At 42.1% G+C, this 22,442-nt stretch overlaps 1 protein-coding gene across 1 annotated transcript; it reads right to left on the bottom strand.

Moving 5' to 3' along the window:
- Positions 1-2,357: 2,357 nt before the first annotated feature.
- Tars1 (threonyl-tRNA synthetase 1) lies at positions 2,358-20,856 on the bottom strand. The gene is made up of 19 exons (XM_021649371.2): positions 20,688-20,856; positions 18,617-18,697; positions 15,535-15,725; positions 14,497-14,620; positions 14,134-14,255; positions 13,587-13,704; positions 13,328-13,392; positions 13,171-13,249; positions 12,317-12,463; positions 11,362-11,460; positions 9,861-10,027; positions 8,180-8,342; positions 7,960-8,097; positions 7,545-7,622; positions 7,324-7,424; positions 7,129-7,233; positions 5,705-5,777; positions 3,646-3,760; positions 2,358-2,787 (listed from the first exon to the last, which is right to left on the bottom strand). Exons 1-19 carry the CDS (start codon positions 20,739-20,741, stop codon positions 2,639-2,641), a joined length of 2,169 nt encoding a protein of 722 aa, XP_021505046.1. The 5' UTR covers positions 20,742-20,856; the 3' UTR covers positions 2,358-2,638.
- Between the last annotated feature and the right edge of the window lie 1,586 nt (positions 20,857-22,442).

Genomic DNA, 22,442 nt, shown 5'->3' with positions numbered 1-22,442 from the left:
GTGAGATCCAACAGCACATAAAAACAGGAGAGGATGTGCAATGCCGGTAACTAAACACGGTCTCAAAGGGAAGACAGAACAAGAGACAGTCTTTGAAGAAACTGGGTATGTAAGCTAGGGATCCCTACCAGAGATGTGGCCACAGTAATTTAACTAGTGATTTCTCCCATGCTTTCACTAACCCACTTCCAGAGTTAGGAAGTTCAGACAAGTTGATCAGGTGTAGCACATGACATGCGTGGCCTATTTTCAGGATCTCACTGCTGTTCACATGGGCCTCAAGCTTGTGGGGTCCTCCTGCCCTGCCCAGGAACTTTGTCTCCACACACATACACACGTGCCATTGTGCACAGCTGGCCCAAGACCTGTAATCTGTTCACTACATTAACGTGAGCTTTTCATTTTCACAGCCAATTCAAGAATGCCGGACTGCTTTCTATGCACAAGGTAAAGCAGCAAGAACAGCAGGGAAAGGGCAAATTCCTTCCCTTCACCAAGTCCCACACACACCCAGTTAAAATGCTTCCCGCTCTGGTGGGCAAGTGGCTGAAACAGGAATCGAATGGATGGGATTATGCTAGGGAGTCACACATGGTGTCTAAACTAATAAACACAACTGTACTATAAACTAGAATACTAAAAATTGTTGGCTGCTCTGGTTGATTTCAATAATCAAGTAAATATATTTAAAACCTGAGAACATAGCGAAAAAAATTAAACATCGTCAGTTCCACTAGTAAATATGGATTCTCTTGACAGAGCTAAAGCTGTACCAATAGAACATACAAAAAAGTGTGATTTCATAAAGTTCTACACAGGGGCTTTTAAAAAATAAAATAAAATAAAGTTCTACACAAGGGCTTTTACTTTTATCTACTCGGCCAGCACACAAAGTAAAACAGAAGGAAGTTGATCGTGTGAAAGCAGTCTGACACACCAGACTTGTAACTCAAAGTCACACGTGAAAACAAACGTGAAGCAGCAAATGCATTAAAAGGTGTATAGAAAGGAACAATTAGTAAAACTATTTACAATATCCAGTACAGACTGGTCTGGGGTGTGGCTCAACAGTAGACCATGTGCATAGCATGCTGTAGGTTCTAGAATTTATCCTCATTCCTGAACATCAACTTTTTTAAAAAAAAATTAAAACATATTTTAAAAAAAATCAATGTTAAATTCATAAAAAGGTTTATGAGCGATTACTTTAAAAAATTAATTTATTTTTACTTTACATCCTGATTGCAGCCTCCCTACCACCCCCTGACAAGAAAAAAAAAAAAAAACCCACACATACACCCCTTCTCCCTTGTCCTCCTCAGAGAAGGGGGAGGCCCCCACGGGTACCTACCCGCCCTGGCACATTCCGCTGCGGCAGGACTAGGTGCATCCTCTCCAATGAGAACAGACAAGGCAGCCCAGTTAGGGGGACAGGAGCCAAAGGAAGGCTTCAGTCAGAGAGGGACCCTCCCCAGCCCCTGCTGCTCCAGTTGTTGAGGGATCCACAACAAAGCTGAGCATCTGCTCCATAGGTGCAGGGGGTCTAGGACCAGTCCAGGCATGCTCTTTGGTTTGTGGTCCAGTCTCTGTGAGACCCCGTAGGCCCAGGTTAGCTGACTCTGGAGGTCTTGCTGTGGAGCCCTTGAGGTCTTGCTGAGGCACCCTCAATCTGAACATCAACTTTTTAATAGACTGAACATATACAAATCAATAAATGTATCAGAATCCAAAACCTGTTTTAAATTTTAAGTTTTGTCAAGAGACAGCAATTAACTACGAGGCTACCAAAGTGTAACTGTTAAGGCACTCAGAAGGGTGGCATATAAAGTTTCAAAAAACGAAACCAAGAGTAAAGTATTACCTCCTTTGTTAGAGAATTAATCTATGCAAATTAGCTTCTCCCTGATGTAACCATTGCCAACAAACATGTCGGGGTTACTATAGACCGACAAGAGGTTGACTTCTGAAAATGACTAGAAAGATCACAAGAAATGTATCATTCTCCATAAAGTGATTTGCTGGTAGAAAAATCTGAAAATTATTTATTATGAGATTATTTAACAAAGAACAATCTTCCTTACAGAGCTACATCTTTAAATACACAGCCTTAAAAGTCTGTGTACCTTTAGGTTATTTTAAAGCTGTCCTCTCCAAAAGAAATGAACGTTGTCACTTCAAAAAAAAAAAATTCCAGCTCCCATCCCAGTTGGGAATCAGCACTTGTTCTGACCTCTGATGGACACTGAGGCACACACCCTAACCCAGTCCTTCACATAAATGCGAGGACAGAGGTCTTGATATCTGCAGTAGTAAATACCAAATTTTAACACCAGAGTTCAACTTTGGTTCTGTAGGAGTATTTTTTTAAAAATTTTATTTTTTTAATTGACTGAATTCATACAAAATAACCCTGTCACATTAAAACATCCCCCATGATTTTCCATTGCGAAGACATTCAATGAACAAAATAATTTTAATGGTTCTCTTATTATCCCCCATCTAACGCACTCACTAAGACTTGTCCAGGTCATGAAGGCTGATACATGCAGACTGCAGAACTACTCCTCGTTCATTATAAAGCACATTTCCCAGTGTACAGGTCATGTGACAGAGCCAGCACTGGCCGGTCGCGCTCCTGTTAAAACTCCTCCTCTGCCTGCTTGCTACGGGCCTGCTTGAGCTGCTGCAGCCGCTCCACAGTCTCCTCGACAGTTCGCTCTCCGTGGACTTTATTGTCTCTAGTGCGGATGTTCACAGTGCCACTGGCTTTCTCTTTTTCACCAACAACTGAAACGTAACACAAAGCTCCATGAGACTTACATTGATAGACCTGGAAGCATTTGTCCTAATAAGCCTCAAACTTCCCTGTAACGTAAGATACTGAGATGGACAGGGGACTATGTATATTCAGGCTGAGAAAACATTCTAGTTATTTTTAAAAAAGATTTACTCTAAGTACATAAAACGTCCATCCTAAGTCACTTAAGCCAGTGAACTTAATAAAAAGTTATCATATGAAAGCAAATCTGTGTACAGAGACATCAAACTGCCCTTCAGTGTTTTTTATTCCCCCAAACTGTCCTGCTATGCAAACTGAGTGCACTGAATATGCTTATAGGAACCAGCAAGTGAAATCACTGGGCTCAATTCCCAGGACTGCAAAAAGTAAGAAAAACACAAGAGGGCCTGCAGTTGGATGAGAATGCCACCACAGTCATGTTTACGTGCTTGGTTTCCAGTTAGTGGAACTGTCTGAGAAACTTAGAAGGTACAGCCTTGTTGGAGGAGGTATGTCACTGGGGGTTGGCTTTAAGCATTCAAAAGCAAACCATCAGGCCCAGTCTCTCTTTCTACCTTGGGGCCTCTGGGTCAGATGTAACCTCAGCTATTGCTCGTGCCATTCCTGCCTGCCTGCCTGCTGTTCCCTGCCCTGATGGTAATAGAGTAACCCTCTAAAAACTGTAACCAAGGCCCTCAGTTAAATGTTTCCTTTTCTAAGTTGTCCTGACCATAGCGTCTCCTCATAGCAGTGACTAAAAACAGTAACTAAGACAGGAACTGAGCAGCTTCGTACTAAAATTCATTATGACCAAGTCTCAAGATTTCAGCGGCTTTTCCTATAAGGTCGGGAGCTGTTGCTCTTACCCAGGATGAAGTTATACTGAGCTAACTGTGCATTTCTGATCTTCTTATTCAAGGTACAGCCTGGATCCAGGTCAATGTCAGCCATAAATTTAGCGTCGTGGAATTGTTGTCGTATCTAGCAACAGTACATCACAGTTAAAAGAGAATTATAGTTTATTTTGTCACGGACCACAACATATTTCATGAATTTAATTATGCAACCACTAAGAACGAATGCTAGTATACATACATGCAGCTGATAACACGAAATTATGACATTGGGTTTACATATTGAAAGCTGATGACCTGACCACATTTTTGGGGCCGAGGATGTCGTGCTCAACATGCACAAGTTTGACTCCCAACACGTGAACAAAAAGGGACATATTCTTCTCTCACGACATAAATATTTTAGGACATCCTCAAAAATCAGAACTCAGAAAATCAAATCAATCAGCTTTTTCAAGAAATAAAACAAAGACAAAGACACCCCTTACAACTACGTCAAATAACATGAGTGCAGGGAAACTGGCCCGTGTATTAGCCGGCACATAAAACTACCTAACAAGACAAGCAACTGGTTAATGTTCAGTTGTTTCAGGAGTATACAACCAGGTGTGGTGCTGTGCAACTTGGTCACCACCAGAGTCTAATAAGAGAGAACTTGTTTCAAAGAAAACAACAACAAAAGAATATAGTACAATTCTGATTATGTAGAATCACAATCCATTTTGATGTTAACAACACAGTTCACTGATGAACTTCGTTTTATTGAAAAAGTCCACTATTATTAGTGTGTGTAGAGTCATGTACACGTATGGAGACCAGAGGACAACTTTCAGGACTTGGTTCTCTCCTTCCACCCTATTTTTAGTAGGACAACTTGTGGGAGTCACTTCTCTCTTCCTACCCTAGGAGTTCCAGGGACTGAACTCAGGTCCAGGCTAGGTGGCAGGCATCCTTATCTGCAGAGACTCCTTGCCAGACACTTCTAGAGGGTCTCTCTGGTTTCTGCCAGTCTGTGTCCTCCAGACTACAGAGGCCTATGACCTTGCAGGCAATTTTCCTATCTCTACCTTCCATCTCACTAGGGGAGCGGAGCGCTGGGATTACCTGTGTGCTTCGGGCTTTTTTATGTGCGTTCCAGGGATCAAATTCACCAGGCTGGCTTAGCAAGTACTTTAACTCAGTGAGCCATCTTGCCACTACCTATTACAGCCCTATTCTTTTAAAGACAGGGTCTCATTATATAGTCCAGGCTGGCCTGGAACTCATTAAAAATTGGGGGCTGGCTTCAAACGTGCACTCTCCTCCTATCTCACCCAGCTACTGGGATACAGCCTTACTGCCATGCCCAGCCTTCCTCCATGACCGACTGTTAAGCATCTGCAATTCTTTAGTACGGAGCGATCGCTAAAGCAGAACAGATTATTCTGGTCTTTAAGGTGTAAGTTCACACAGTTGTTTGCACATCTGCTAGAGAGGCGAGACACTGCCCTGTCTTGCCAGGACAGTAAGATAAAAAAAAAATTTCAAGATATCGAAGAAATCTGCATTAACAAATTAATAAATCAACAAATATCAGGCACCTCAGCGGTATACGTAATTCTGACGTAATAGTATAGTTTTTTAAGGCTATGTTTGCTAATTCATTTCTTTATAACACCAATCATTACACAAGTATACCGGAAACACTAAGACACTAAGTGAATACAGGGGTCATAAAACCATAAGACAAAACAAAATAAACAAACAAACACACACACACACACACACACACACACACACACACACACACACACACAAACCCCAAAACATTCATGCCTATGAGACATAGAAAAGATACTTTCTTTGATGTAGTGAGCCCTTGATCTGATAAGAATATATGGCTTATCAATCCAACAGCTTAATAGCACAGTTACTAGGATGGGTGTGGGGTGCATGCTGGTAATCCCAACTATTCATCGGACTAAGACAGGAAGCTGAGTCCAAAGCCACTGTGGACGATACAACGAGATCCCCATTGCCAAAAGCTTAATAACAGACTTAGACTGTAAGCCAACTCCCACTGAAGGATTACCTTTTGAGCATACTCATCACACGTTGGCCCCACTGGAACCACCATCACCTGGCGAGGAGAGAGCCAGAAAGGCCTAAGAGAGGAATGACAACAGTGAGTGTGACCTTGGGCACATTTAAGGAGAAAGGACTCTGTTTGGCTGGCACTGTCTGTCCCTGAAACATCTGAGTTATGTTCAGGCCTTCACAACTTGGCTTTTAACAGAAAACTATTAAAGTTAAGGAGGTGTGGCTGGGAAGAAGAAAACTAGCCCCAGGTATGTAGGGTCTGTGATAAGCTTCATGCTGCTCAGCGGACAGTAAAGAAAACTGATAGCTGGAATGAGCCTCACCTCTTGAATTCCTGTATCTCAGGGCTGAAAGCCATGGCGGCTGGGCCTACTGCCTCAGGCATTAAGTATGGCTGGGGCAGGCAATAAATTCTACATTAAATGTGGGCTTTTTCCAATTTATCCTGTGTTTGGTTAAAAAATGAGCATGCATAGAATGTGTACCAGGGTTCTATTTGATTTTGTGAACTTTAACTGAAACAAGATTATTTCATTGGCAAGTATGAAAAATGCAATATCTGAATTAGGCAAATCCAATTACTGTCTGACACTAACATCTGACACTGTTTATAAGGAAGGCTGTATGTTGATAACCCCAGTCTCATTTTAACTGCACTGCAGGTTTGGATGGAGACATGGAGAACTCTCAAAAGGCTCAGCAGGGTTTTACTTCTTTCTCAATTAAAAACTGCTTGGATTCTTAAATATGGCAAGACAGTTACTTATTCTGACCAGCAAAACTAAACAGATAATTAAAAATCCTAACCAGTCATTCAGGCAAAAAAAAAAAAAAAAAAAAAAAAAAAAAAAAAAAAGAAAAAAAGAAATCACAAGGCCAGGAAAAGCAATCAAAAAGAAATTACATACAGATCTTACTGAATAATGATTATTTACTGTAAAGTTTTACATATTCAGTTTTTTTTTAATTTAAAAAAAATTAGTTTCATGTGAACGAGTGTTGTGTACAGGTCAAAAGGTGGCTTGGATTCCCTAAAAATGGAGTTACCATTTAGCTATTTCATGGTGCTAGGAACTGAACCCAGGTCCTTTTTAAGAACAACCAGTGTGCTTAATTGCTAAGTCAACTCTCTAGGCCGTTATGTAATATTTAAACAAATAAAAGTTTTGAAATAAAAAACAATTACTAATAACAAGTGTTCCAGGGTATTTATGCTGAGGATTAACTTGGAGTCCCACCTGGAACTACCACCCTCCAGCCCCAACAATTAATTCTGATTCCTTTCTGTAAGTACTTATCATTGATTAGAGGTGACTGATTAGAACCGCCTCCTTTCCATTTTATAAGCATATTTTAGAGTGAGACTTTTCTTCTGGACTAGTTAATCAGACGGGAAAACAAACAGAAGAACCTTACCATTTGCCCCCATAGTTTTCTGTGAGGATGGCAATCATTCTTTCCACTGACCCCAGGATGGCTCGGTGAACAATCACTGGCCTTTTCTTATCATCACCGTCATGGCTATAGAAGAAGAGAAATTTGTTTTGTCTTACTATAAATATTGTCCTAAGTATAGCCTGAAGGATGCTTGGAGCAGGAACGGAAACTCACCTTACATAGGTAAGATTAAACCTGATGGGCAACTGGAAGTCTAGCTGGATGGTCGCACACTGGTGGTAGCGGCCAATCGCATCTTTTATCTGTATATCAATCTGCAAGGCAAATACTGGGCTCTGATAAGATGCTCTTAACTTTCTTATTTCCTAATTTGAAGTAATGTTTCTTCACCCACAACTAAAATTCACGTTACCCACATATTCCAGGGTACTGACCTTCGGACCATAGAAGGCTCCATCACCAGGATTTAGTTCCCACTTTTCACCAAATTCATTCAAACTGTTTTCAAGTTGCTAGAGACAAAATAGAATTGACTTGAACTTTTGTTCCTCTGCAATGCCCCTCCTTCCCATCTGATTTGGATATAAAGTCTCCTAAGTGTTTTCATGAGTCCTATTGTCTGCTATGAAATTCTGTCTGCCTAAGGGCAACCACATGAGCCAAAGGCTGCTTTAGACTAACTGACAAAGTATGAAAACCTCCAGTCAACTATGAAGCACTAGAAGACCTTACAGAAAACATTGGGCCACTCAACCCCAGAAACACTGCCATTTCCTTTTGCTTGCATCCACCTGAGAAGACTTCTTGGCACTGTGTAAGTTCCCAAGCACACTAAAAAACAGCACTTACTTTTTCGGCTTGGTTCCATATTTCAATATCTCCAAGGAATTTTTCTGGGCGAGTAGAAAGATTCAGTTTAAATGAAAATCCGAAGACATCATACACTGTGCGAAGAAAATCCAAACAACCTTTGATTTCATCCTCAATCTTAAGAAAGAATAAAAAAGTGGTTATTCTCCTTCACTTTTAACACTTCAGTGAGAGTATTTTGCTCCACGGGGCCCTATACCTGCTCCATGGCACAGAATATGTGTGCGTCATCTTGCTGGAATCTTCGGACCCGCGTGAGTCCTGTGAGAGCTCCCGAGAGCTCATTCCTATGAAGCACACCAAAATCAGCTAGTCGCAGAGGCAGCTCTCGCCAGGACCTTGGCCGATGATCGAACATAAGGCTGAAGGAGAAAGCAAGACAAAACCCACAGGCATTTACGTGAGCAAGGGGGAAGGATGCCGTGTGGCCGCACAGTGCCTGCCTAGCACTTATGAGGCCTTCAGTGAATCATAAGTGACAACAGAAACAGCGATTTAAAAAACAAGAGTAAAACTCTTCCTCAAATATTACATGAAAGGCCACCAGAAAGCTACTGCTCCTGGTTAGCCACAAGTAACACTTTTTTAAGCCAGAAGCTTCACAGTAGAAGCACCTACATGAACAGAATGACAAACGAGTTACAACGTAATTAACTGTGGCTAAGAGAGAATAAAGCAATATACTCCCTAGGTCTAAGCAAATCCTTGCGCTCAGCATTTCCATTCATATAAAGGCTAGATTCAATTACTGTGAAGACCCAAATGAAAGGCTCACAATAAAGAAATTATTTTTAATGACACACAAATTACTTCTAACACTAGAAACTAGTATTAGACCTGCTCTAGGTGGCCCAGAGTGTTTCAGAAAGTTAATGCTGTATACAACCACTTTCTTGAAGGTATTTCTTCTCTGAGCACCTCTGCCTGAATCACCTGCCCACAGAGCTGCTCACATGAATAACCTTATCTATATCCATGTCACTCTCGGACCTCTCAGAAGTAACTCTTATCCAAATTTCACAATTTGAGGCAGAGGCCAGAGGAAAGGATTTCCTAAGGATATTAACTCTTCAGCAATGGGTTCTGTTAAAATATTTTTTTCTAAGGAAGGAAGAAAAGGTAGGAATATTTGTCTACGGAATTCGCTATGTCCCACATTTAAAGGCTCCTTTCGATACATTTTGCCTGCTTGCTGCTATGACCCCGGGGACCACTCCTGAATGTCTTTAAAGGGTGGACTCTAATCGGCATGACAACATGCTGATCACGAAGGTGGACTGTATACAGGATGACAACAATCTTGCATTCACGTCCTATTCTGATCACTAAGTTTTCTTTTGTAGTTGTTACCGTGTAAACTGGGTTTCGCTATGACACTTCAAGCTTACACAGCATTATGCTTTGTTCTTGTTCATATTCCCCCCAGCTCGCCTGTCTTCCTCTGAGCACCAGTTTCCCCTTGTGCTTTCTTGGCACAGATATTCCGTTACCCCCGTGTTCTCTCCCAGCTGGCTTCCTTCCCGTAAGTGTCCTTTTCACACTGATATCACCTATGTGTGCACATGCACGCATGACACACACCTCTCTAAGGGCTAAGGCAATCCAAAACCATTTACAGAACAAGGAAATCTTTAATAACAATGCAAAGCTGCAGGGCTGGAGAGATGGTTCAAGGGTTAGGAGCCTTGCTACTCTTCCAGAGGACCTTGGTTCAGTGTCCTAGCACCCACATTAAGCGGCTCATAACTACTTGTAACTCCAGCTCGGACAAACACTCTCACCTGAGCTCTGCAGGCATCCAGACATGTGGCATGTACTCAACAGACACACAGGTAAATTTAATTAAAAGAAAGAAACAAAAACACAAAGCTGCTTGATACCAGTGTCCTGGGCAGTTCATGGGCTTCAGGGCGAACTGCTCCTTCTCCACCTCAAAGGAGAACATGTTCTCACTGTAGTGCTGCCAGTGGCCAGAGGTCACCCAGAGCCGGCTATTGAAGATGTTGGGGGTGACGACCTCCTGAAAGCCTCTTTTCCTGTATTCACTCTGTTAGGGCACAACACACACAGGGACTCAGTGCTCACCTTTGCGAGGGAATACAAACCTACAGAGCAGTTCACGCTGCTTAGTGAAGTCACAGGCACAGCTATCATGACTCAGAAACTGCATTGTAGGTGGTCCACCAACACTCATGGGGAGAATGCTACCATGGCAGAGCTGCCAGTACAGGAAGACAGGATGTGGACCACTGTGCGCTAATATGTGCATCAGCTACCGTGCTGGGAACTAGCACTCCAGAGTAGGCAGGAAAAATACAGTATGTAGCCAGCTAGGAGTATCTGTTATCTAATATGCATACACAAGACCACACATATGAAGTGAAGCACACACAAGCACAAAATATGTTAAAGATTTGTGTGTGAGAGAGAGAGAGAAGGAGGGAGAAGAGAGAGAGAGGGGAAGGGAGAGAGAGAGAGGGAGAGGAGGGAAAGAGAGAGATGTAAAGCACATGAGTAAGGAGCCATACCAACTTTACAACAGTTCCAAAGGGGTCTTTCTTAAGAAAAACAATGTGTTTCTTTTTTTTCCTTTTACAAAAACCCAATGCAAATATATTAAATCTGGTGGCAAGAGAGCCCAGCACGCGTTATACTGTTTTCTTTAAATATATGCTTCAAATAGTTCATAAAAAAATACGAACAGTTCAAGGACTACAGCACATTCCCAGGTAAAAGGCTACTGAACCTTCAAGCTCAGCAAGTTCTCTCTCTCTGCATGCTTCCATGAACATGACAAAACCACACATTAGAATGACTCCAAATAATTTACGAGACCATTAACATTTAAAACCATTTATTCATGTGCATGTGGTATTTCTATGTGAATGTGTGCCGTCTGAGTGTGGGTGCCTGTGGGGACCAGAAGAGGGTAGCAGATCCTCTGGAGCTGCAGTTATACACTACACAGTTATAAGCAGGGCGAATGGATGCTGGACCAAAACCTCAGGTCTTCTGGAAGACCAGCAATAACTCTTGACCACTGAACCATCTCTCTAGCCTCCACTTTTTAAGAGCTTATTTTTATGTATGTTTGCTTACTGAGTGAATGCTATGTGTACGCAGGTGCTTGCAGAGACCAGTGAAAGGTGTCAGACTCTCTGCAGCTGGAGTTACAGGTGCTTATGAGACACTTATGTAGCTGCTGGGGAAATCAACTTGGGACCTGTAGACGAGCAGGAATCACTCATAACCAGAGTAAACACTGCAGTCACAAACTTCAACTTTTTCTCCTCAAATACAGATTTATCTTTCAGCACATCCTGATTAATAAAACTATCTTATATCCCAACTCTTCAAAAGACAGTAACAAATAAGGCTTACCCTGATAAATTCCATAAGTGTATTATAAATATAAGCTCCTTTTGGCAGGAAAAAGCAACTTCCAGGGCTGAGTTCATGGAAGAAATAGAGTTCTTGGTCCTGGATAAACAGTAAAACATTGTTTACAAATGTGTAACTGATTGGTGATCCTCAGTTCAGAGTTCTGACATTGTGTTTCAAACTTCAACTATGCCACTATTGAAGAAAAGAAAACATGCCATTGTGTCTTGGGCATGATTTAAAGATGCATACTTGTAGTTGATTAAAAACTTAGCCTAAATCTGTAACCCCCCCTAACAGTCTTCAGTCAAGGTTAGCAAACAGTTCCCAAAGCTCTGAGATTTGGGTTTTGTCATCTGTTGTTTTGCTTTTGAATATGAACCACAGGAAGGAGAAAAGGAAAACATGCTGATAATGAAAGACAGGAAAGTGACTGAAAGTCCTTAAGAAACCCACCCACCATTGTCAGCTGCCCCACTGTTGTCATTTTTTCCTAATAGTGAAAGCAGTGGGCAGATCTAGAGGCCAAGGCCCTCTAGAGGTAAAGTTCACTAGAGGAAAATTTTAAAGAACCAAATGTAACTCCAACAAGAGAGGACAGTCACAGGCAACTAGAGATGAAGAAAGATGGGCAGAGTCCACTGTGACCTGCTCTATCCCCTGAAAAAACAAGCAGACTCATGTCTCAGGTTCAGACTTGACAGCGTCACAAGAGCCGGTGAGAAGGGTTTCCAAAGGCAGGTTCTGCCAGCTCTGAAACGCTGCTTACAGGAAGCCAGGTCAAGCACTCTCAGGAACAGTAACTGAGATGAGCTTGGGATGCTTCAGAAGGAAAGCATGGACACAACTAGCTTCCAGAGAGCAGTCCTCTTCAAAGTGAAACTTAGTGCTAAGCAGGCTCAGCTCAAATGAGCTGAGGAAACACAGACTAGACACCCACTGTTCCTTAACGTACCCTCCCAATTTTCCTATGATCTCGGTTTTTGGCTTCCTCTTGGAACTTCTCCCACTCTTTCAGTAGTTTGGGGTCAGGGAACGAAATGCCATAAATCCTCTGGAGGGTTTCCATGTCTGCTTTGCCTTCCCAGTATGTGGAGGAATTCTAAAAGCAAGACCAACAATGACACAGAACTTAAATTTATATGCATCTCACGCATGTATTGTAACAGTTTGTTATTTTTTACAACTATCTTAAAAAGAAAATCCACACTAATTTCTTCCGCAAGGAAACTACATAAAACACAGTCCTAGTAAATGTCTCTCGTAGTTTTGAGTTTACCCGAGTGGGTAGCCTCATCTACAGCATGGAATTCTCTGCTTCCTTTTCTCCAGAAGATTCTTCCCCCAGATCACAATCCCATGAACAGTATTCCAACTACACGGCTCCTCTTACAAAATGACTACGCAAAATGGACAAATGGAAAGGAACCCATTAGAACAAGGAAAGGCATTTGGAATTGACTTGATTGTTCTCAGAACTCAGAGAAAACTCTCATAATTACAGCATAACTAAGCAAGCATAAAGCCAACTGGATTACATTATAAAAAACTTAAGTAATCACTAGCTAAACTCCAACACTGAGTCTCAAGGCTTTTGAGGCCGCAATGGTCTGTAACCGCTGACTTTGTGACTCCTCAAACCTGTTCCCATATGCTGGCTCTGTTCCCGAGTACTGGGGTACAGAGGACACAGCATTAAAAGCAGAACCTGTGATCCTCTGTACACTGACAAGAAAACAGAATGTTAGAAAGCAGCAAGCAGAGGAAACTGTGGTGTATGTGCTCCACACAAGTCACAGCCAGCCTTACCTTGTGTATTTTTAAAGTCTTAATCTTCCCTGTGTGTCTGACATGAGGACCCCGGCAGAGATCTATCAAAGGGCCACATCTATAGACGAAATAGAAGGAATTTTAACGGAGGCAGACGCACACACCAGTTGCACTCAACAGCATTCAATATTCTCACCTATAGACAGTCGTGGTCGGGGTGTTTACTTTTTCATTCAGTATCCGGCACTTGAACTTGTTGTACTGAAAGTGAGAAATGAGACGTCACAGTGGCTTCTCTTGCTTCTCTCTAAATACGCAGCTGGAATGTTAGTCACAGCTTTCTTTGAGCACACCAATATTTCATGTTTTGAAGACAATTCACTTTTTATGAGGAAATTTTGATACACTCTTCCAGGACTGGCTAGTAAAATCAAAGAGTTTATGGCTCAGTTTACCTTAAACATTTCTAGCAATGTTTCCTTCTTCACTTCCAATCTTTCAAAAGCTTGCTTCTCTTTAATGATTTTCTTACACAAAGTTTCCAGGGAAGAGAAATCATTGCTGGATACACCCCTAAAAAAGAAAAAAAAAAAAAAATCATAACTTTTCCATATTCCATTTGAATCAATGCAAGATTTTTCCCCTAATACTTTAAAATAGAGCCTGTATCATATATTAGAATTTAATATTAAACTGTTCATGAATTATATTGTATTTTCACTAGCTTCTACCTCAACCACTATGAACTTTCTTACAAGTGACATCTGCCAAGCTTCCTCATAACAAAAAGGAATCTGTTTATTTTCCAGCATGGCTTTGGGCACACTTCCACCCATTCCAGAGATTTTACTATATGTAACTCAATACTTCAAATTCTGTTACTGCCACTAGCAGCTTTATACTGTGAACTATAGCTCCTTTTCCTTCATTGACAATGCTTAAAAAGTAATACACAGACCCAGAGCCACTCAGGTTTTCTCTTCACCCAGTTTCTTAACTTACCCTTCTTCAAGGTACATATCATAATAGAACCCATTTTCTATTGGTGGGCCGTAACACAAACATCCACCATAGACTCTTTCCATGGCCTCACCCATTATGTGGGCACTGGAATGCCAATATACCTGAAATGTAAAGAAAAATGAAATGGCTTCATATTTTAAAGACACAGATGGGAAGTACACCCAAAGCAATCAAGGTTCCAAAATAATAGTGAAAGATGTCACACACAAGTATGGCCTCCAGGTTACGCCTGAAAGCCACTGATCCATGTACACCACACAATGAAACAAAATATGTTGTCTCCCCTTATGCAGCTGGGATCCAGTCTCTACTGTAAGTCTAAGATGCATCACAGAAACTTACTGCCTGTGCTTCCTCATCCTCAAACTTGAGGAGCTCCAAAGTACAGTCCGTCTCCAGAGGGCGGTCCAGGTCCCAAACAACCTTGTTCACTTTAGCAACGACAGTGTTGTCAGCCAGGCCTTGACTGAAAATATAAAAAGAAGAAGGTGGTTATTTGGCAAGACTTGATAGTTAGTAAAAACATTGTTTTAGAAGAGGATGAAAGAATAATGTAAAAATGGAGGTGTCTACATTTAGCACTTGCTTCTCAAGTGTCACCTGGGTTATGCAAGTATTAAAACATAACACAGGACCCCCAAACCATAACTATAAATATAAACTTGGTGCGCAGTATTTTTACATATTGTAAGTTACTCTATGTCAAATGCGAGGCGGACGACAACCCTGCATTGTGAGGGACACATGAACTATACGCTGTGTATTCTTAGCTGTTTTGTTTTACTTCAACCACTTAAATGTACGGTTTCTGGCCATCATCATAGTTTGCTGACAACTAGTCTTAGATGTGTGACAACTTTACCCTGATCAGATAAAGTGACCACCTACGAATCCAATAGAGAGTAAGAAATCTTTCCCTCTGTCAGGGAATTATGAGTCTAAGTCTCCACTGTTCGTAAGATTTCCCCTTAAGAATATACAGAGTTCTTCAATGGACTTATAAACACATAAGATTATTTTCATACATGTCAGCTTTTTTTTTTTTTTACTTTCCCTGTGAGGTAGCCTTCCTTTGCAAAGAAGCTTGAATCTGGGGTACCTAAGTCAAAGCTGGTAAGCACTATCCTGCCTCTGCAGCTTTATGATCCTAACAGGTAACTAATAAGTTACTTCCTAAAAGAAAACCAAGGTATGCAAGAGCCTTCAGAAATTAACACGGACTAAAAACTTCCACTCATCTTGATTTTCCAAAGGTCTCAATTAAGGTAAAGATCCTTAGCAAACACATAAGACTATTATCAGGAAATACCTGGCAAGACAATAAATGAACATTTAGTTCCATCATGAAGCACAGATGGTCAAAGGAGGTGCAGTACCTACCTAATTCCACATGCAATCTGGTATGGTGTGGTTCTCCACGACTCCGCATCCACCTGTTTCCCATCGGGCAGAGTGACTTTAATCGGCTTGCTATCTTTTGCTGCCTTTTCAGCCAGGATAGAATCATGTTCTGCCTTTAGCTTATTATACATATCAAGGCGTGTGTTAATATACTCAGGCCAAGGATTCAACTGTAAAAGAACAAATGAAGCAGGAAAAATCAGTTATGCTTGGTTTACTTTCGGAGGAAATAACAATACATAAAACAAAAATCCATGGTGACTAATTCAGACTGCTTCACAGATCACAATAATCACTGGCATTGATCTAGTCCCAATAATGATAAAAGAAGAAAATGAGTAACTGTAATGTTCACTCGAAAATAAAAGGCATAAATAATAGTTGAGCGGCCAACATCTTGAGTTGATACCCAATTACCATTTTGTAATTTATAGTTTGTTACAGTGACTTTTTCCTCTTAGGATGTCCTCCTAAGGTCTCAAGGATGACCCTGAACTCATACTCTTCTCTTCCTAATACCAAGAGGGCTAGGATTAAAGGTGCAAGCAATCGTGCCTGGTTTATGTGTGCCTGGTGATGAAAATCAAAGTTTCATGCATGGTCAACAAGTAGGCTACCAAAAGAGCTGCATGCCTGGCACAGTCAGTTAAGATCTTTTCTAACTAAATGAGCTTGTAACTTCAGCTATGAGCAACACTGTGCAGAGAAAAACAAAGTATGCTTTGACTCTCAATCAGGGGCCAGTCTGTGCAGACGGTTGGGTTTTATGTAGACTCACAGCCAACCAAAAATTTATTTGACTTAGAGGATCCTACTTAAAAACAAAACAAAACAACAACAACAAAAAAAAAAAACAAAAACAAAAAACATGTATCCAATTCAAAGATGCCAAGATCATCTTTCTAGGATTATTTAAATAAAATAGCACGCGTCACTATTGTCCATATACCTGATACAATTAACCAGAATATTTCATATAAAACACCACCAAAGATCCCAAAAAGTCTGACAAAGATAAAAAAAAAAAGACAAAACAAAACTGACTTCTTCTATTGCTCAAGCAAGTAGTGAATCTGATAATTGCATCTCCAAATGACGGCAACATAGATCATTCTTCCATAGGAACCACCCTCCAACCCCACTCTCACCCCCTCCTTGGAAATCTCAAACTCACTATGTAGCCTACTCCAGCCTCAATCCTTCTGCCCTAGCCTCCCGAGAATGAGATTAGAGGTTCGAGGCACCATGCTCTTATAGCAGCTATAAAGTCATTAGCAGCTATAAAGAAGAAATGCCTTGATTTTACCATGACTTTCTATGTGTGTACATATATTGAAATTGTCATCTATTGCCAGGCCTGACGGCACATGTCTACAATCCCATCAGACTATCACAGCAGTCTATAACTATTGATGAAGAACCAATAAACTGACAATGGCCACAGCCTATCACTGTACAAAGACAAGCTCAACCTCAGTCTATCCAATGTGTGTCTGGTTATCCCTTCCCACCCAACTTTCCATGTCTTACTACAGTCTATTTCTGTATATACTTGGCATTTTCTAAACAAAATAATTTAGTTAAACTCACTCAGTATTAAGTGACCAATGTGTTCCATGCCAGGCTCTCAAAGCGCAGACTACTGGGTAAAATCTACAAATATCCTTAGACAGTCACCAAGACAAGTTTGCAAATGGTGGGAGCACTGAGAAGGCAAAAGGCAAGGTCTTGGACACATCATGTCTACTCTTTACTTTGATAGCCAACTTACAACCCGTAATAATCATAGGTCCCACTTAAAATTCTCTACTCAGAGTAGTCACTGGGCTGCTTGCTTCCTATGTCTAGGCAGTGTTTCAAACCATGATAGGGCAATACATACATACAACTCCAAACAAAGAGTAACAAAGAAATGAAGAGACATGCATATTACTCTTTACCTGCAAATCTTAGGATTCACTATCAACAATTTCTCCCATAATGATAGGTATAAAATGAACGGAGATTGGCTTAGTCAAAACCATCCTTTATCACTTGTAAAGCCAGCCTTTGTAAACAGTTGTAAGCTTAGCAACTCAGCATTATAAAAACAGAGTTTGTATTTTGCTTTTATAAGATAAGGTCTCACTATGCCGTAGGGCTGGCTTAGAACTCAGCATTCTCCTGCCTCCAGGAGATTAAGGGTGTGCCTCTATTCCACCCTATGTAACCAAGTCTTCAAAGTCAACTTATTGAGGTGCTTTTAAAAAGCTTCATCCTTTTGCTCCTACATCCCAGCAGCTTTCCAAGGTCCCCAATAAAATTGTAATGACTAAATGCAAGAATCAAAGCAGTTTACGGCAGTTCAAACTCAAACCCAGCAGAACACGAATAACCACCTCAAACACCAGGAAGCAAGTGCATTCTGGGATGGCTTTTGAACTACCTACCAGTTCTATGTCATGTGACCCCAGGGACTGAATAATTTTCTAGATACAAGTAAACCAGACCCCAGAAGCAGATCCAAGCCATTAAAAAAGGAATCAGGAACTGGATTGTGTTTGGTCTGGTTGTACTTGTAGGAACCTAGCACTGTGTCTCTACTCTTTAACGTCTCACTCAAGGAAACAGAAAGTCAGCATCTGGGCTTGGCAGCCCAGCCACAACTGCAGCCCTTGCTCTACAATTTCCATCTCTCATGCTTCCAGCCAAATCCATTGTAAAGTCATCTTACAACCATACACATTTGCCTTTGCACTGTCAAGTATCTGCAAATCCCTTTCCCCCTCTCAGGCTCGTTTCTTAACTGTTCTCTCTGGGTTTTCCAAATAGTGCTATGTTACTGCCTTCAGAACCCTTACACAGGGGCTAGCAGGCCTACCATCTGAGCTCAATCTGCAGCCTACAGACTGGAGAAAGAGCCTCCAAGTTGTCTTCAGGCATCCATGTGTGTGCTATGCTATGGATAAACTCTCTCTCTCTCTCTCTCTCTCTCTTTTCTTATGCAGGGCAAGTCTAAGATAGTCCCCTGTTCCTCTCCACCCTTCAAAACCCAAGCCTCTATGGTGGTAGCTTGTATCACCTCTGCTCGACCTCCATCTCCACCTCCATCTTTGTTCTTCTTCTTGCCTCCTTCCTTTCGCTTCTCCTCACTGGCATCCACCTAAAGAAGCAAAAGAGAAGTTCTCATTTCAGCCTAATTTGACATCTTCTCCAAAACTGCAGCTAAGAAAGTTATCAGCTTTAAAAAAAAAAATTAAAGGAAAACCTCATTTTGGAAGATTGGAAATTCCATCACTGGTAGAAACAAGTTAAACAACTTACAATAAAAACAAGCCCTAAAAAGGTAGAGAAGGCCACTTATCAATGTGTGCAACCTCAAATTTCATTTATAGCTGTTTCTGTAATTTTCCCTTCAGGCTTACTTGGACCTGTATTAAACATAAAGCAAAAAATACTATGCAGCTTATCTGCTAACAGTATTTCAAGGGGGAAAAAAAAGAATCATCTACCTACCTCTCCACCAGGGAGACTAAAGCATACATATGGACTGGGTGATCGCACACATCCCTTCAGTTCTTCCAGGCTAAGTTTTCTCTCTTGCAAACTGTCATTATGTTCTTTGCAACAGCCTTGTTGTGAAGATTATGTGTGAAAGAATTAAAAGGTTTTGGCCTGTGGGGCTGGGGATATAGCTCAGTGACAAAAGACCTTTCGGGTTAGATCTATACCTCACCGAGTAAGCTTCCAAAATTTAAGATACCTGGTTATTACAGAGGCACTAATACCACATTTTACATTCAAATAATTTTATCTGAAGTTTTACAGGCTTGACCAGGGGGTGACTATGTTGGCTACCTTCTAGCTTCATCTCAATCTTCAGAAACAGTCAGGCTCTGAAGTAACAGAGGTGGGTTTAAGAGTGGGATTAAAGGACAGTAGGGGAGGAAGCAAAGTGGTAACTTTTTTTAGAAACAAAAACTATATGAAAATAGAAACAAAATCTGTATATAGCCCCCATTGACCCCCTTAAATCTGTAATTTAGAATGCATACATAAGCATTTTAGTGACTTGCCCTATGAGAATGGAAACTCCTCTTGCTGAAGACCTTAGCGTTGCTCACCTGGACTGAAACAGCCTCTGTCATATGGCCTCACCTCTCTCCAGGGTTCCTTAAACACCAACGTCACTTTTGACAATACAATCCATGTACTTAAATCCCTACTTAAAACCCTGCAGGTAGAGAACAGTGATCGAATGTCCGTTGTCTCTTCCAACACAGCTGATGAGACACAGCACAATTCACCCTCTCTATCTGGACAGCCCTGCCCAGCCTGGTTTACCTGACCTCATTATTCCAAATCCAATAAAACAGTGTGACTGTATAAGTTCAGTGCTCCCTCCCTAACTCAACTGAGCTGATCAGAGAATTACGACTTTCCAGTCCTGTACACTTAGGCTCTTTGGTGGCCCCAAAGGTAGGAATCGACCTCACTTTAGCCACCTGCGCTGCTCGGCTAAGTGCCAGGACAAATAAATACACAGTACATCTGTTGGCTGTGAAAGTGGGGGTGGGGGCAGGAAATACGAGGAAAACAGAACAGTATAAAAATGATTTTGGAGATGTTCCTAAGCAGTGGAAGACAGCCCAAATCAAAGTTTAAAGGGGACGTGTGTGAAGTTATCCAGAACACTTCCAGCACCCAGCCAACAGAAGCTTTAATTTCCAAGCAGCCTGTCAAATGTCCAGGCTTCACAAGTTACTTATCCTAAAGCAACCAACCTTGGGCAAACTGGATCTGATCTCAGGTACTGGCTTTTCCTTCCTAACTAGAGCTTTTTGCGCCACACAGTTTTAGGACTTAAAGGCTTCTTCAATGTTCTTACCGCCTATTTTAGGGATAAAAGTACAAGTGTGAACGTCCATACTCCCGTGGTTACTGTCTGGCTCTGAGCAAGACACTCTGTCTCAGGTCACAGATCTCTGGGATCTGTGGGTCCCGGATCACTCCTGCCAGGAGAAGCTCCTGACTTACCACCCTGGCTCCCCAGTCAGTACTGGCTAGTCCCCGCTACTTTTCACTCCCTCCCGCCGGGCGATGCCGGCTCCCAGGACACATCCGGCCTCCGGGGGCCCACCGCGCCCGCTCACCGGCTTCTCGCCGTCCATTTTCCCCGAAGGGCTGGTAGACTTCTCCTCCGACATGGAAGGACAGCTGAGATTCAAAACCCGAGAGCTACAAGGCACAGAAGAGCCTGGGCCGGCGGCGGCGAGCACCAGCAATTCCGCAGTGCGCGTGCGCCACGTGGCCCGGGCGGAACCAGCTGATGCAATGAGACGCCAGGTCCCGCCCACTGCCGGGAAAGACAGACCAATGGAGCACGGGGAGAGGCGGGCTCTCCCTTTCCCCAGCCAATAGAATAGCTAGAGGTGTGACGAGCCCTTCGAGGAAATCCGAGTACTCATTTCCAGAGTACGAGGTGAAGCGCGCAGGCGCACTCTTGCGCAGCTGACTTTCTGTCGCCTGTGGGAGGGCCTTCGCGGCCACCGTAGTAAACGAGAGCGCCGTGGGTAGCGCCTCTCGGAATTATTGAGCAGTCTGTACGTGGTGTCTGGCGCTCTGGCTTATCTCGGAGGCACTTTAGCTGGACCGTTGGCCGACTGACGGTGTGAGGCGACGACTCAGGCCTTTCTCATGGGAATGGGACCGGTTTGGTGTTCGCGGGACAGGCGCCTTTGGCTCTAACACTCCTCAGGGCATCCTCGCGGAGCTTTGCCGTAGAAGGCGCACGTATAAAGTTAGCTTTCTCTTTGGAGAAAATAACCGCCGGCTCCGCACGAAAGCCGCCTAGTTCGCGGGAGCTCGAGACGAGCGTTCTCTGACTTAGGCATTTTCGTTCTAGTCTGACCGCTTATCTTGATAGCAGCTACCACGTGTGTGTTGTTTGCTTGTTTTTCTTAAGTAGTCAGGGAATCCTGGCTGATCTGAGAGCCCTCGGCGACAGGCATCCAATTGTGAATTGAAGGCGTTTGCCACCAAGTCCACCTCCACCCAGCTTCCCCCTTTCTCGTGGGTTTTGTTTTTCGTAGCTCAGCTGTCCCAAAACTCACTATGTAGACCAGAATGGCCTCGACCTTGTAGAAATTCAGTTGCCTGTGACAAATACTTCTTGAATAACGTCTTATTTCCAAGGAACATATCCTCCAACGTATGTTGTAAATTTGTAAAATTCTGGATTTGCCCCTCTTCATTTCCGGCAGCCTACATTTGTCATTTCTGAAGGTACTTGGATGCCACTGACTCTCCGCCACTTACCGGTCTCTAACACAACCAGCCTTCAGGAAAGCCTCTGAATTTATTTTCACTAAACAAATGAAATAACATGATACTTCATGTTACTTCACCTAGGTCTCAAAAATCAAAGTTTAGAGTTTTCTCAAATTCAGCACTATCCGTATTTAGGCTGAGTAACTGTGTGTGTGGTGGACCATTGTGGGGCTACAAAGTGCTTAAACAATTCTCCAGCTCTGCCCTGCGCAGAGTCAATACTTTCCTTCTCCCAGTTTTGATAACCTAATATGTCAATAGCCATTACCAAATGTCTCGCTGGGCCAAAAATCACGCATATTAGTGATTATTAGTTGAGAATATTAGTTTAAAGAATTAACTTTAAGTAACTAACATTTAATTCTTTAAATATTAGTTTAAAGAATTAACTTACAGATGTGCAATCTTTGGGCTTCATCAAAGAAAAATGTACAAGAGGTGTTCCTTAAATTATTGACCAGAATTATTGCTGATAAGGGAGGACCCAGTTTTCTTTGCATGGGCAGATCATTTTTTTCTTCTAGCAAATCTGCACCCATTCTGTTTCTGAGCACTTACTCATGTACTTAAAGGGACTT

The sequence above is a fragment of the Meriones unguiculatus genome, chromosome 3 (genome assembly GCF_030254825.1).
Source record: "Meriones unguiculatus strain TT.TT164.6M chromosome 3, Bangor_MerUng_6.1, whole genome shotgun sequence".
Taxonomy (NCBI): domain Eukaryota; kingdom Metazoa; phylum Chordata; class Mammalia; order Rodentia; family Muridae; genus Meriones; species Meriones unguiculatus.
The sequence above is the reverse complement of the archived record's forward strand: the minus strand, read 5'-3'. Positions and strand labels throughout refer to the sequence as shown.

Bases quoted from the DNA above. Each gene is read 5' to 3' on its own strand.
- Tars1 (XM_021649371.2), bottom strand. From the start codon at position 20,741: ATGTCGGAGGAGAAGTCTACCAGCCCTTCGGGGAAAATGGACGGCGAG. The intron at 11,461-12,316 runs GTACGTTAAGGA...CTGTTTATCCAG, and splicing joins ATCATAGGAAAATTGGGAGG to GACCAAGAACTCTATTTCTT. The intron at 8,098-8,179 runs GTATAGGGCCCC...TTCTTTCTTAAG, and splicing joins TATTCTGTGCCATGGAGCAG to ATTGAGGATGAAATCAAAGG.